Raw genomic sequence first — 16865 nt, forward strand, 5'->3', positions numbered from 1 at the left:
AGCAGTGCAAGGCAGTCACGTTAAGGAGTGGAAAAGAGTTAGAGGTGCAAAGTTCCAAGGAGGGAATGGACAACGAGAAGACAGTTGAAGAAGAGGAAACTGAGGTATCTAAAGCTGAAGTTGAAGTTGAACAACCTCCAGTATTTAAGCCAACTCTTCCATACCCGAGAGGTTCAAAAAGAAAAAAATTGGATGATCAGCTTGCAAAATTTTTGGAGATCTTTAAGAAGATACACATCAACATACCATTTGCTGATGCTTCGGAGCAAATGCCAAATTATGCAAAATTTATTAAATATGTGATGTCTAAGAAGAGGAAGTTGCAGGATTTTGAGACTGTGAAACTGACTGAAGAATGTAGCGCCATCCTGCAAAAGAAACTACCACAAAAATTAAAAGATCCAGGGAGTTTTACTATTCCTTGCTTTATTGGTGGTTCTAAATGTAGTAAAGCTTTATGTGATTTAGGAGCAAGTATTAATTTAATACCATTGTCTATTTACATGGAATTGGAGCTTGGAGAGATTAAACCAACTACTATCACCTTACAACCTGCAGACAAAAGTCTCACGTATCCACGAGGGATAGTCGAGGATGTACTGGTAAAAGTAGATAAATTTATTTTTCCTGCTGATTTTGTGATTCTAGATATGGAAGAAGATCATGATGCTCCATTAATCTTTGGGAGACTATTTCTGGCAACTGGAAGGACATTGATAGATGTGCATAAGGGTGAACTTACCTTGAGAGTTGGTGGAGAAGCAGTCATTTTTAACATCTATCACGCTATGAAGGGATCGAATGAGGTAAGCACTTGTAAAAGTATTGATATTAAAGACTCATGTATGTCTCTTGAATGTGCAGGAACTAGGGATCCATTGGAGAGCTGTTTGCTAAGTGCTGCAGGAACTGTTGATGAAGACAATTGGGAGGTGAAAGAGCAACCGGTGGCTCTTGAGGCACTGCAGAAAGAAAAGAGAAAAGATGCACCGCTTGAAGAGTTGAATGTAAATGAGAAAGTTGAGGTAAAACCACATTCCCCTGGCTTGAAAGAACTACCAAGACACCTTTGCTATGCATTTTTAGGTGAGAAGTCTACATATCCGATAATCATCTCTTCCTCTCTTACATGTACTGAAAAAGATAAATTATTGAGATTATTGAGGAAATTTAAAACTGCTCTAGGATGGTCGATTTCTGATATTAGGGGAATTAGCCCTACTATATGCATGCATAAAATTTTAATGGAGGAATCTTATACTCCTTATGTGGATCCTCAGAGGAGATTGAATCCAGCAATGAAGGAAGTTGTAAAAAGTGATGTGCTAAAATTATTAAATGCTGGTATAATTTATGCCATTTTTTTATAGTAGTTCGGTATCTCCTGTACAAGTTGTGCCTAAAAAAGGTGGAATAACTGTGGTTAGAAACGAAAATGATGAGCTGATATCTACTCGTAGTGTAACTGGTTGGCGAGTATGTATTGATTATAGAAAGTTGAACAATGCTACATGTAAAGATCATTTTCCACTGTCTTTTATTGATCAAATGATTGATAGACTTGCTGGCTATTGTCATTATTGCTTTTTAGATGGTTATTTAGGTTATAACCAAATTGATATAGCGCCAGAAGATCAGGAGAAGACTATTTTCACGTGTCCCTATGGCACGTTTTCTTTTAGGAGAATGCCGTTTGGCCTATGCAATGCACCTGTCACTTTCCAGAGGTGCATGATGGCCATATGTGCAGATATGATGGAGGAAATAATGGAAGTCTTCATGGATGACTTTTTGGTATTTGGTTCATCGTTTGATCATTGTTTACATAACATATCCCTTGTTTTGCAGAGATGTCAGGATAAGAACTGTAGTGACCCGTTCCAGAATCACCTACTAATCAAGAACTAAGCATGCAATTAACTTAATTAAAAACAATCAGAGATAAAAGCGGAAAGTGGTCAACCAACGATAGTTATACAACCCAAATTATATCCAGAACAACTCAGAAATAAAAAAATACGGTACAACCATATTGAATCAAATGGTACTGAAGAAATAACTCAACCGGCTACTCCACGTTCTCCTCATCCTCCTCCTGAGCCATCCAACCTGAGGCCTGCCCCGTGGGAATGGGGTGTCCAAGATAAACAAAACCGAGGACGTGAGCGATAAGAACGCCCAGTACAAAAGCATGAGTATACAAGCCTATATGAAAATGCACATGCTATGATATGATACCAGGGTAGTCAAGAAACAGGAGTCACAAAAGATCTCAATATGCTCAGTCTAGAGGCGCCAAGTGGATAGTGCCGCGCGGTACTCCTCTGGGTCACTGCATCCACTACAAGATCAGACGTGGACCTAAAATGTCCCAGATCACCGAAGCCCTCCGGACCCGTCGGCCACTGTGTACTCTCGGTGTCCATGCGTCCACAAGACAGGGCTGAGCGGCCCCACAAGATATAGCTTATCTCGAAAGAGATACAGCTCAACAATAAAGGCTATCTCGAAAGAGATACGGCTCAAGATGAAATGTAACATGCAGTAATAAACGTGACATAATAGCATGCATCATATGACATATATCAATGCACCAAATAATCATGCAACACATATAAGAATGTATACTCGACCAGGATATCTCGGATAGTACTTTCGTACCTCAAACCAGCAGATCCTAACAATCAGCCCTAGACTCACGCCTGCGTCCGTAGTTAGCCCACTGATGCCGCTAGCTCCCAACTAGAGCACAGCTCCGCTACAAAACCAGTAGCTCCCTGGTAGTGCCTGAACCTCGGAAAAAGACTAGAAACCCATCAGAAACGACTAAAACGCTCTGGAACGCTCGGAATTGGCGAGTCAGAAGTGAAGCCTCGCGCCTCTATTTATAGCCAACGTTCGGACGATCCGATCCACTTCGGAAGATCCGAACCGGTACACTTCGGACGATCCGAACCCTGCATGTCTTCTACGTGTCCAGCCACCTGGCTCGGACGATCCGAACCCTGATCGGACGATCCGAATCCTGCATGCCTTCCACGGGTCCAGCCACCTGGCTCGGACGATCCGAATCCTGTTCGGACGCTCCGAACCCTGATCGGACGATCCGAACCCTGTTCGGTCCTTCCGATCCCACCGAAATATAATTAATCCAATAATTAACTCAAATTAGGCATCGGGATACTACATTCTTCCCCCTTAAAAAGAATTTCGTCCGCGAAATCGTGTCTGAAGAATGATAATTCTGAATAACAATACATTCAACTTAAGAATGAATTACAACCGAAAGTACAACTGCAATTATAATCATAACTGAAAACACTACAACTAGAACAACTCTGGATGCTCTGATCGCATACGACTCTCTAGTTCCCAAGTGGCTTCTTCAGTACCTCGGCGCTGCCACTGCACTAAGACAAGAGGAATGATCTTATTCCGCAACACCTTGTCTTTGCGATCTAGAATCCGAACTGGTCGTTCCACGTAAGACAAATCCGAATCAAGTTGAACTTCAGAGGGATGCAAGATGTGAGACTCATCTGTTACGTATCGTCTCAACAAAGATACGTGGAACACATCATGAATACTTGATAGGTACGGCGGCAATGCAAGTCTGTAAGCCAAATCTCCCACGCTTTCCAATATTTCAAATAGACCAATAAATCTCGGAGACAGCTTACCCTTGAGACCAAATCTCAAAATCCTGCGAAAAGGCGAAACTCGGAGAAACACTTTCTCACCTGGCTGAAAATGAAGAGGTCGACGCTTGGTGTTCGCATAACTAGCCTGTCGATCCTGAGCAATCTTAATCCGTTTCTTGATTACTGTAACCTTATCAATAGCCTGCTGGACTAACTCCGGTCCCTCAACATGTCGTTCCCCAACTTCGTCCCAGAATAATGGAGTACGACAACGTCGCCCATACAACGCCTCAAATGGTGCCATACCAATACTACGATGATAGCTGTTGTTGTACGCGAACTCAATCAAAGGCAAATGATCCTGCTAAGCGATTCCGAAATCCATAACACAAGCTCGCAACATATCCTCAAGTGTACGGATAGTCCTCTCTGACTGACCGTCAGTCTCTGGATGATAAGCCGTACTCAAACTTAGTGAAGTACCCAATGCTGACTGGAAACTACCCCAAAATCGTGAGGTAAAACGAGGATCTCTGTCACTAACAATACTGACTGGCACTCCATGCAACCATAAAATCTCTTGAATATACAATCGAGCCATACGATCGAAAGTGAAATCACGGTTATATGGCAGAAAATGAGCAGACTTGGTGAGTCGATCCACCACTACCCAAATAGCATCACTGTTCCTCGAAGACAATGGCAAGTGAGTAATGAAATCCATCGCGATATGCTCCCACTTCCATTCAGGAATAGGTAAGTTCAACAATAATCCTCCCGGTCGACGGTGCTCTGCCTTAACCTGCTGACAAACTAGACACTTGGAGACAAACTGATAAATGCTGCGCTTCATCCCTTTCCACCAAAATCGTGTCCTCAAATCTTTATACATCTTGTTGCTTCCCGGATGAATACTCAACTTGCTTCGATGAGCCTGAGACAAGATCTCTTCTCTCAAAGTATCATCCTCTGGTACTACAACCCGATTAGACAAACACAGAAGACCATTAGACTGATAATGGAAATTACTATCTCCACCAACCAACCGAGCTAATCTCTGAGTCTTGAGATCAGACATCTGAGCATCTCGAATCACATGAAAAAGTTGGCTCAGATAAAATGGTAGCAACACGAATGCTTTCCATACCTTTCCGATGTTTGAACTTAAACCCCAACGAACAACAATCTTGGACAGTACTAGACATAGCACTGGTCTGAAGTGCAGAGGCTCTCACCTTGCGACTAAGAGCATCGGCTGTGAGATTCGCAGAACCTGGATGGTACTTGATCACACAGTCATAATCTTTAAGTAGATCCATCCAACGACGTTGTCTCATGTTCAACTCAGCCTGAGTGAACAGATACTTCAGACTCTTATGATCAGTAAATATTTCAAACTGAACACCGTACAAATAATGACGCCAGATCTTTAGCGCAAACACAATAGCAGCTAATTCTAGATCATGAATAGGGTACTTCTCCTCGTGAGATTTTAACTGCCTGGAAGCGTAAGCGATCACATGACCATTCTGCGTCAACTCGCGTAAGCGATCAATAGAGGCGCCAAGTGGATAGTGCCGCGCGGTACTCCTCTGGGTCACTGCATCCACTACAAGATCAGACGTGGACCTAAAATGTCCCAGATCACCGAAGCCCTCCGGACCCGTCGGCCACTGTGTACTCTCGGTGTCCATGCGTCCACAAGACAGGGCTGAGCGGCCCCACAAGATATAGCTTATCTCGAAAGAGATACAGCTCAACAATAAAGGCTATCTCGAAAGAGATACGGCTCAAGATGAAATGTAACATGCAGTAATAAACGTGACATAATAGCATACATCATATGACATATATCAATGCACCAAATAATCATGCAACACATATAAGAATGTATACTCGACCAGGATATCTCGGATAGTACCTTCGTACCTCAAACCAGCAGATCCTAACAATCAGCCCTAGACTCACGCCTGCGTCCGCAGTTAGCCCACTGATGCCGCTAGCTCCCAACTAGAGCACAGCTCCGCTACAAAACCAGTAGCTCCTTGCTAGTGCCTGAACCTCGGAAAAAGACTAGAAACCCATCAGAAACGACTAAAACGCTCTGGAACGCTCGGAATTGGCGAGTCAGAAGTGAAGCCTCGCGCCTCTATTTATAGCCAACGTTCGGACGATCCGATCCACTTCGGAAGATCCGAACCGGTACACTTCGGACGATCCGAACCCTGCATGTCTTCTACGTGTCCAGCCACCTGGCTCGGACGATCCGAACCCTGATCGGACGATCCGAATCCTGCATGCCTTCCACGGGTCCAGCCACCTGGCTCGGACGATCCGAATCCTGTTCGGATGCTCCGAACCCTGATCGGACGATCCGAACCCTGTTCGGTCCTTCCGATCCCACCGAAATATAATTAATCCAATAATTAACTCAAATTAGGCATCGGGATACTACAAGAACTTAGTTCTTAATTGGGAGAAGTGTCACTTTATGATACAAGAGGGTATTGTTCTTGGACATAAAGTGTCTTCTAAGAGATTAGAGGTGGACCGAGCTAAAGTCGTTGCAATCGAAAAACTTCCCCCACCAAGGAACATCAAGGGAATAAGGAGCTTTCTAGGACATGAGGTGTTTTATCGTAGATTTATTAAGGATTTCTCTAAGATCACTAAACCCCTATGTAATTTGCTAGAAAAAGATTTTGATTTTATATTTGATGATAATTGTTTGCAGGCATTCGAGAAGATATGGCATTGGTGACTGCACCGATCATGAGAGTGCCGGACTGGAAGGAGCCCTTTGAGCTAATGTGTGATGCAAGTGATTATGCAGTGGGCGCTGTCTTAGGCCAAATAAGGGAAAATATGTTTAGGGCGATTTACTACGCAAGCCGCACGATGGATGCTGCACAGCAAAATTACACTACGACCGAGAAGGAGATGCTTGCAGTAGTATTTTCATTCGGCAAATTCAGACCTTATCTGATTGGCACAAAGATAATCGTTTTCACTGACCATACAGCTATTCGCTACCTATTCGCAAAAAAGGATGCAAAACCACGCTTGATAAGGTGGATTTTGCTATTACAAGAATTTGACTTTGAGGTCAAGGATAAAAAAGGTAGTGAGAATCAAGTAGCTGACCACTTGTCGAGGCTTGAGCTGGAGGATAAGAAAGAAGATGGAGCTATACAAGAAACATTCCCAGATGAACAACTTTTTGAGGTAAATTCTGTACTTCCTTGGTTTGCTGATATTGTTAATTTTTTGTCTTGCGGCACCCTCCCTCCAGATTTGAGCTATCATCAGAAGAAGTTCGTCCATGATATCAAGTTCTATTATTGGGATGATCCATTTGTGTATAAGAGGTGTGCTGACCAAGTGATTAGGAGATGCGTTGAGGGTATTGAAGCACATGAAATTCTGTAGAAATGCCATTCTTCACCATATGGTGGACATTTTGGAGCGTCACGAACAACAGCTAAGGTATTGCAATCTGGTTTTTATTGGCCTAGTTTGTTTAAAGATAGTTATACCTTAGTAAAATCATTTGATAGATGCCAGAGGCTAGGAAACATCTCTAGGCATCATGAATTACCACTGACAAATGTTTTGGAAGTGGAACTTTTTGACGTTTGAGGTATAGATTTCATGGGACCCTTTCCTCCTTCTTTTGTTAATTCTTATATTTTATTAGCTGTGGATTATGTTTCGAAATGGGTGGAAGCAATCGCCACCAATACTAATGATGCTTCTGTTGTAGTTAAATTCGTGCATAAGAACATCTTCACCAGGTTTGGAACACCGAGAGCTATCATAAGTGATGAAGGTACGTATTTTTGCAATAGAATTTTCAACTCACTTTTGGCTAAATGCATTGTGAAGCACAAAGTGGCACTAGCATATCATCCTCAGTTGAATGGACAAGCTGAAATATCCAACCGGGAAATTAAACAGATTCTGGAAAAGACTGTCAACACCAACCGGAGGGATTGAGCCATTAAGTTGGATGATGCGTTATGGGCTTATCGGACTGCATTCAAGATGCCTATTGGGATGTATCCCTATAGGCTAGTATTTGGGAAAGCATGCCATCTGCCGCTAGAATTGGAGCACCGAGCATTTTGGGCAGTAAAGAAGTTAAACTTTGATTTAAAAGCTTCTGGCGATGTCCGAAAACTGCAGTTAAATGAGATGGATGAATTTCGAAATGAAGCATATGAGAATGCCAAGATCTACAAAGAGCCAACCAAGAAGTGGTATGACAAGATCATTGTGCAAAGAACATTTGAACCGGGACAACAGGTGCTGCTTTTGTAATTCTCGTCTCAGAATATTTCCAGGAAAGCTAAAATCAAGGTGGTCAGGACCGTTTATAGTGGAGGCAGTGCAACCATACGGAGCAATCGAACTCAAATGCAATGATGGTAGAACGTTTAAAGTGAATGGTCAGCAATTGAAACACTATTTTGGAGATGAAGTGCAGAACTTGGACAACATCTCACTGGCCGAATCTACTTGAGGCAGAACTGACTCGGGCTGATGACATTAAACCAAGCGCCGCGTGGGAGGCAACCCACGATTATTTTCTCATTCATTTTTTTTATTTGTTTATTTTTATTTTATTTTTTGATTTTAATTGTTCATTTCGCGTATTGATTTGAATTGATTTAATTTTTGCAGGTGTGTTTTTTTTACATTTAAAAAAAAGGGGGACAGACGCATGCACGCCACCAGGCGAGATCACGCGCATCAGCGCGCTCAGATCCAGAGGCAAAACCAGAACCTCACGCTCGGTCGCGCCACATCACGCGCATCCGCGCTCGTCAATCATAGGGCGGGGACAGAACATTGCGCGCGGCCGCGCAACAATTCGTGCGACCGCGCGCCTCAATTATTGAAGACCCACAGAGGAGTGCGCGCGGTATCGGCATATAAACATGCAAAACTTAATTCCAACAGTTAAACAGCGGAAACCAAATACTTAATCATCTTACAACCCAAATGAAAACAAAACAATAACGACAGTCTTAAACATTAATACAACCATAACAAATAAATGATTCTGAAAGAGAAAACTATAAACCACAGAAAACCTCCACTGGATCACCACTGAAACCCAACTGCTCTAGCCACTGCCCTGGTCGTCCGAACCGTCCAACCTAAGACCTGCCCCATGGAATGGGGTGCCCAAGATGAAAACAAGGACGTGAGCGACAATCGCCCAATACGAGAATGTACGAGTATACAAACTGATATGATGCATGCAAAATGCAATATGCTCGGATAAAGGATTAAGTCAAGAATCTCATGCTCAGTCTAGAGGCGCTGAGTGTGTAGTCTCTGATCTGTCCTAGGCATGTTTTGGCTCCCACACTCATCATCAAGACGTGGACCTGCAATGTCCAGGTCATCAGAGCCTGCGGGTCCCGTCGGACACTGTAGCTCTCGATGCCCCATCGTCCACAATATAGAATAGGGCTGAGCGGCCCCAACAAACGAGGTATATCTCAAAAGATATCAGGCTCAACATGATATGTCATGCACAATATGCCAAAGCAGTAAAACATGTATCATACAACAGATAAATATGCAGCATATAAGTGTGTATACTACGCTTGGATATCTCAGTCAGTACATCACGTACCTCACTAAAACAATCTGACAGAAAGCTCTGAACCTAAACAATACCAACATAAAGAAATCACTAACAAACCAGAACAAACATGCTACAAGTTCTCCCTAATGATCCTTAAATCACTATCTAAGGATTTAGGATTATACCTGTGTCCGTCCTCAGCCCGCTGATGATGTCTCGATCTCAGTACACCGACCCTCCTCGAGTCGACACTAGCTCCGAAACTTCCCGACACCAAAGTGCCCTAGAAACTGGCTAGAAAACCTAAGGTACAACTAGAACTCTCTCTGAAGAATGCGGTGAAGGAAACAAAAGAATCGGCTTCCATTTAAAATTCGGTGGATACCAACACCTTAAACCCGAATTATCAATTCCTTAATAAATACTAAATTAACAACTCATTAATTATGTCTTAATTAATACTTCATTCAAAATAGGAATTCGGGTCATTACATTCTCCCCTCCTTACAAAGATTTCGTCCTCAAAATCAAAACTGAAGTACAATACAACTGAATAAAATACAACTCAAAACAAATGAGGATACTCTGAGCGCATACGACTCTCTAACTCCCAAGTTGCTTCTGTAGTACCTCGGCGTTGCCATTGCACTAGAACAAGGGGAATGGTCTTGTTTCTGAGCTTTTTTCTTTCCTACCCAGGATTAAAAGCGGCTGCTCGACATAAGTCAAGTCTTCTTCAAGTTGAACATCTGTCGGACTAAGAACATGCGAGTCATCTGCTACATACCGTCGTAGCAACGATACATGAAAGACATTATGAATGCTGGACAAATACGCCGGTAAAGCCAATCAATACGCCAAATTTCCAACACATTCCAAGATCTCAAAAGGTCCGATGAATCTTGGGGCTAATTTTCCCTTGAGTCCAAATCTCATCACCCTGCGGAACAGTGAAACTTTAAGGAAAACTCTTTCCCCTGACTGAAACTGTAGAGGTCTACGCTTGGTATTCGCATAACTCGATTGACGATCTTGTGCAATTTTAATCCTCTTCTTGATCAATTCCACTACGTCAATCGCTTGCTGCACTAATTCAGGTTCTTGCACTTGTTGTTCTCCTACTTCGTCCCAAAACAATGGAGTACGACAACGTCTACCATACAATGCTTCGAACGGAGCTATACCAATGCTACTGTGGTAGCTATTGTTATATGCAAACTCCACAAGCGGTAGATGATCATGCCATGCTGGTCCAAAATCCAAAGCACAAGCACGCAACATGTCCTCGAGTGTCTGAATGGTCCTCTCAGACTGACCATCGGTCTCTGGATGATAGGCAGTACTCAGACTCAAAGTCGTTCCCAACGCTTTTTGAAAACTTCCCCAGAACCTTGAGGTAGAGCGTGGATCTCTATCACTGACTATACTTGTTGGCACACCATGATATTTAAGAATCTATTGGATGTATAGTCTTGCCATGCGATCGAAACTATATTCCCGACTATACGAAATGAAATGTGTTGACTTAGTCAGTCGGTCCAGAACAACCCAAATTGCATCACAATTCTTAGAAGACAGTGGCAAGTGGGTGACAAAATCCATCGTTACATGATCCCACTTCCACTCAGAGATAGGAAGATTCTGAAGTAATCCTCCTGGTCGTCGATGTTCAGCTTTCACTTGCTGACAAACCAAACACTTGGCTACAAACTGGTAAACACTTCTCTTCATACCTTTCCACCAAAACTTGGTCTTCAAATCCTTATCATTTTCATGCTTCCAGGGTGGATACTCAACTTACTCCTATGAGCTTGAGATAAAATATCGTCTCTCAATTTAGAATCTTCTGGAACTACGACTCTTCCTGACAGACACAAGGTTCCATCTGTTTGGAACGCAAAGCCAGATGTGTTGTCTCCGTTAGCTAACCTTGCTAACTTTTCCACCTTCGGATCAGAAAACTGAGCTTCTCTGATTTTGGCATACAACATCGGTTCAGATAAAATGCTCGTTACTCGAATGTGTTCCATTCCTTTCTTATGACGGAAGTGAAATCCCATAGAACAACAATCTTGGATTACACTTGATATGAAACTTGTCTGAAGTGCAGATAATCTCACCTTGCGACTAAGAGCATCAGCTGTAAGATTCTCTGATCCTGGATGATACTTGATTTCGCAATCATAATCCTTTAACAAATCCATCCATCTTCTTTGACGCATATTCAACTCTGCTTGAGTGAAGATATATTTCAAACTCTTGTGATCTGTAAAGATCTCAAATCTCTCTCCATAGAGATAATGTCGCCAAATCTTCAAAGCAAACACAATCGCTGCCAATTCCAGATCATGAACTGGATAATTCTCTTCATGCTTCTTCAACTGTCTTGATGCATATGCAATCACATGACCATTCTGAGTTAAAACGCACCCAAGTCCTTGAAGTGATGCATCAGTGTACACAATGTACCCTCCTGATCCAGATGACAGAGCTAAAACTGGTGCAGTTGTCAAACGTTGACACAGTTCATTGAAACTATTTTCACAATCATGAGTCCATTCGAACTGCACATTCTTACAGGTCAGTTGAGTCAATGGTTTGGCAATCTGAGAAAATCCTGAAATGAATCTCCGGTAATAACCTGCCAAACCCAGAAAACTTCTTATCTCTTGAGCTGATTCCGGTCGTGCCCAACTCAACACTGCTTCGATCTTGCTAGGATCCACTGATATCCCATCTTTGGATATAACATGTCCCAAGAAGACAACTCTGTCGAGCCAAAACTCGCACTTGTTCAACTTAGCATACAGTTGGTGATTCCTTAAGGTTAGCAACACAATCCTTAAATGTTGTGCATGCTCTTCAAGGCTACGAGAGTATACCAATATGTCATCAATAAAGACAATGAAAAACTTGTCAAGATACTCCTGGAATACTCGGTTCATCAAATCCATAAATACTGCTGGAGCATTCGTCAAACCAAACGGCATCACTAGAAACTCGTAATGTCCATACCTTGTTCGAAATGCAGCCTTAGAGATATCACGTTGATGAACTCGAAGTTGATGATATCCAGACCGTAAATCGATCTTCGATTACACTGAAGTCCCTTGCAGTTGATCAAAAAAATCATCAATCCGTGGTAACGGATATTTATTCTTCACTGTTACTCGGTTCAACTGCCGATAATCTATGCAAAGCCGCATAGACCCATCCTTCTTTTTAACGAACAACACCGGTGCTCCCCAAGGAGACACACTGGGTCTAATGTACCCTTTGTCAAGAAGATCTTGTAACTGTTGTTTCAACTCTTTCATCTCTGTTGGTGCCAATCTATAAGGCGCTCTGGAGATAGGTGCGGTTCCAGGTACCAACTCTATCTCCGCTTCCACTTCCCTCTCTGGAGGAAATCCAGGAATTTCATCGGGGAAAACATCAGGAAATTCATCGACAACTGGAATGTTCTTCACGTCGATTACATCCTTTGATACGTCAACAGCATAAATGAGGTATCCTTCTCCTCCTTTTGCTAAAGCCCGTTGTGCCTTTACAGCAGACACTACTGGCATTGGAGGTCGAGCTCCCTCACCAAAGAAGAACCAATTCTCGTCTCCTTCTGGACGAAACTGAACGAGACGCTGATAACAATCTACCGTCGCTCTATACTTAGTCAATAGGTCGATTCCCATAATACAATCGAAATCTTCCATAGCCAGTATCATCAAATTGGCAGACAAGTAATTTCCCTCAAACTCTAGCAAACAGTCTACTACAAGTCGCTTAGCTAAAACCTCTTGTCCCATCGGTATAGACACCGACAACAAAACATCTAATGACACGTAGGGTAGTTTATGCTTCTTAACAAACGTTGATGCTATGAATGAATGCGATGCCCCAGTGTCGATCAATACATATGCAGGAATACCACATAAAAGAAAATTACCTGCAATGACTCTCTCGTTATGCTCCTCAGCTTGCTCTTGGTTTAAGGCAAACACTTGCCCCTGAACTCGTGGGCGTTGCTGAGATCCTTGTGACATTCCTCCATGACGAGAACCTTGAGCAGGAAAACCTTTCTGTTGAACAGTGGCCTCAGACTGTTTTCCACTATAAGACCCTGTCATAGAACCTCCGCCTCCACTCTGATTCTCCAAATTAGGGCAATCCCTCTTCATGTGACCAAAACCACCACAATTGAAACATGCACCTATTGCTCTTCGACAATTCTCCGTCGGGTGATTACCTCCGCAGTGGCCACATTGCATCTTTTTCCTGCCAAAGCTGTGCACCCCTCCAGAACCAGAAGAAGAAGAAGATGCAGACTTCTTGAAAGACTGACCCCTTGGTCCCAACGAACTAGAACTTTTGCTAGCCTGCATAGCCTTCCTCCTAGCAATACTTATCTCGGCTTGACGACAACGATTCACTAATCCTTCGAACGAAGTAGGATCATCACAGACAGAAACCCGATCAAAAATCTCCTGGTTCAAACCATTCAAAAAGTGAGAATATTTTGCTGCATAAGTCTCACTGATGTGAAGAGCATACGGCAACAGATCCGTAAAAATCTTCTGATAATCCTCAATGTTCGAATCTCCTTGCTTAATGGTCAACAGTTCCATCTCCTTTGCCTGGCGAAGAGCTGGCGGAAAGTGATGATTGATGAAGGCCTGACGGAAATGTTCCCAACGAATCCGCCCATGCTGCTGAACTAGAATGGCAGAAACAGGTTTCCACCATTTCCGAGCTTTTCCTTGGATCATGAAATCAGCTACCTCCATCTTCTCATCCTCGTCATAGTGCAACACTCGAAAACACTGCTCCATGATATCGACCCAAGCTTCAGCAACATCAGCATTCTCGTCTCCGGTCAACGGTGGAGGTCCAATCTTCATGAAATCCATAATGTTGACATGGTTCCTACGTCTCCTTTCATCATGATCTCGGTGACGCCTTCCGTCACGATCTCTACGACGATGTTCTCGGCCAGCCTCATCGTCGCCATAACGGCCATGTCCCACACTACCGTGACTGCTTCCATCTCCTGACATCTGAAAGGAAACTAAAATCAACTTCTAAATCCTCAAAACAGAATTACTAATGTCCCAAAATCTTTGCAGGCTCTGATACCCCCAAATGTAGCGCCCTTACCCGAGCCACTACTAAACAGACTAATAAACATGCAACATTAAAATTAATACCAACAGTTAAACAGCGGAAACAAATACTTAATCATCTTACAACCCAAATGAAAACAAAACAATAACGACAGTCTTAAACATTAATACAACCATAACAAATACATGATTCTGAACGAGAAAACTATAAACCACAGAAAACCTCCACTGGATCACCACTGAAACCCAACTGCTCTAGCCACTGCCCTGGTCGTCCGAACCGTCCAACCTAAGACCTGCCCCGTGGAATGGGGTGCCCAAGATGAAAACAAGGACGTGAGCGACAATCGCCCAATACGAGAATGTACGAGTATACAAACTGATATGATGCATGCAAAATGCAATATGCTCGGATATCAAGGATCAAGTCAAGAATCTCATGGTCAGTCTAGAGGAGCCTGAGTGTGTAGTCTCTGATCTGCCCTAGGCATGTTTTGGCTCCCACACTCATCATCAAGACGTGGACCTGCAATGTCCAGGTCATCAGAGCCCGCGGGTCCCGTCGGACACTGTAGCTCTCGATGCCCCATCGTCCACAATACAGAATAGGGCTGAGCGGCCCCAACAAACGAGGTATATCTCAAAAGATATCAGGCTCAACATGATATGTCATGCACAATATGCCAAAGCAGTAAAACATGTATCATACAACAGATAAATATGCAGCATATAAGTGTGTATACTACGCTTGGATATCTCAGTCAGTACATCACGTACCTCACTAAAACAATCTGACAGAAAGCTCTGAACCTAAACAATACCAACATAAAGAAATCACTAACAAACCAGAACAAACATGCTACAAGTTCTCCCTAATGATCCTTAAATCACTATCTAAGGATTTAGGATTATACCTGCGTCCGTCGTCAGCCCGCTGATGATGTCTCGATCTCAGTACACCGACCCTCCTCGAGTCGACACTAGCTCCGAAACTTCCCGACACCAAAGTGCCCTAGAAATTGGCTAGAAAACCTAAGGTACAACTAGAACTCTCTCTGAAGAATGCGGTGAAGGAAACAAAAGAATCGGCTTCCATTTAAAATTCGGTGGATACCAACACCTTAAACCCGAATTATCAATTCCTTCATAATACTAAATTAACAACTCATTAATTATGTCTTAATTAATACTTCATTCAAAATAAGAATTCGGGTCATTACATACCTCTCGATTTGTTTTAGTCAAAACTCCTCTCCCTCAGAAAAACAGCCGCCTCCTCCACCAATTCTCTCCAAAAATCCTCTCCTCCACAAATCTATCATCTACCCTTCACAATTCCACTCCAAATTTACCCACCTCAACAAACACTCCTCCCTCAACAAACACTCACACCCAAAGCCGCCGCTGCTCCACCCAGCAATAGCCGCCGCCGCCACCGCTACTACCTACTGCCGCCGAGTGTCTCCTTCAAGTTATTTTCTTCAATCAAGGTTACCATTTCTTTTATATTGTTATTGATTGGGGATAATTTTCAGAATTCAAGCAATTGTTGGTGGCATTGTGCTCTATCTTTATTGACTATAAGTGTGGATATTTTTTGCGAAATTATGCCACCTAGAAAAAGATCGAAAGATGTGGCTTCCTCTTCTCGTTCCTACGATGCTAATAGATTTTGGAATGAGGAAGCCTTCAGAGTTTACGAGAGCACCATGTCTAGGTCAATTATTAAGAACGAGGGTTAGATCTGACTTACCCTGAATGTGCGATAATAGAAGAGGTTGAGCGAAGGGGGTGGGTAGATATAGCCCAGTCACCGCCAGATGCAATTATATCTATAGTCCGGGAATTTTATGCAAATCTGAGAATCAAACACGAGGACTACGGAGTTTTGGTACGAGGGCAACTGGTCTATTTCTATTCGGCAACCATTAATGCTATATATAATCTGCCGAGTTTTGAAAATGACGAGTATACTGCTTTGATTACTGGCACTGTGGATTACGATGTGATTATCAGGAACTTATGCATCGAGGGTGAAGAGTGGCGCTTGAATGAAGGCTCCCCAGTCACTCTGAAGAAATCTGACTTACGCCGTGACCCACGCAGTTGGGCATCTTCATTCTATCACGAATCATGCCCTCATCACATCAAACAGAAATTACAAAGGATAAAGTGTTGTTGATTTACGCCATAATGACTGGGAAGATAGTGGATCTTGGGAAGCTCATTAACAGTTTTATCATGCGTGCTGGTACGGGACTCATGACCGTCAGCCTCCCTTGTCCACATATTATCACTGCACTATGTCTTCATGCCGGTGTGCAATGGGGCTCGGATGAACAAGTTTTGAAAGCCAAGGCCCCAATCACGGTATATGAAGGCTTGCGAGGAGGACGAGAAGTAGAACGACAAGAGGCTAGGGCAGGTTACAACCAGAAGGCCAGAGAACGCCAACAGCCGCCACCACATCGATCCCTCGAGCCAGTTTGTGAGACAGGATGTTCCGAA

At 43.0% G+C, this 16865-nt stretch overlaps 1 protein-coding gene across 2 annotated transcripts; it reads right to left on the reverse strand.

The window, feature by feature from the left end:
• Nucleotides 1-8686: 8686 nt before the first annotated feature.
• LOC140820224 (uncharacterized) lies at nucleotides 8687-13543 on the reverse strand. 2 transcript variants are annotated; one of them, XR_012115374.1, is made up of 2 exons: nucleotides 9289-9323; nucleotides 8687-8810 (listed from the first exon to the last, which is right to left on the reverse strand). XR_012115374.1 is itself a non-coding variant. In XM_073180561.1 (2 exons), exons 1-2 carry the CDS (start codon nucleotides 13503-13505, stop codon nucleotides 8770-8772), a joined length of 363 nt encoding a protein of 120 aa, XP_073036662.1. In that variant the 5' UTR covers nucleotides 13506-13543; the 3' UTR covers nucleotides 8713-8769. The 2 variants fall into 2 exon arrangements, 1 of the variants encoding a protein (XP_073036662.1); XM_073180561.1 differs by lacking the exon at nucleotides 9289-9323 and adding an exon at nucleotides 13184-13543 and having other exon boundaries at nucleotides 8713-8810.
• Between the last annotated feature and the right edge of the window lie 3322 nt (nucleotides 13544-16865).

This window comes from Primulina eburnea, chromosome 18, assembly GCF_022965805.1.
Source record: "Primulina eburnea isolate SZY01 chromosome 18, ASM2296580v1, whole genome shotgun sequence".
Lineage (NCBI taxonomy): Eukaryota > Viridiplantae > Streptophyta > Magnoliopsida > Lamiales > Gesneriaceae > Primulina > Primulina eburnea.

Excerpts from the sequence above, each read along its gene's own strand:
- LOC140820224 (XM_073180561.1), bottom strand. The coding sequence starts at position 13,505 with ATGCAATGTGGCCACTGCGGAGGTAATCACCCGACGGAGAATTGTCGA. Across the intron at positions 8,811-13,183 it reads TAACGAGAGAGTCATTGCAG|GTCTTAGGTTGGACGGTTCG; the intron begins GTAATTTTCTTT and ends TCCATGGGGCAG.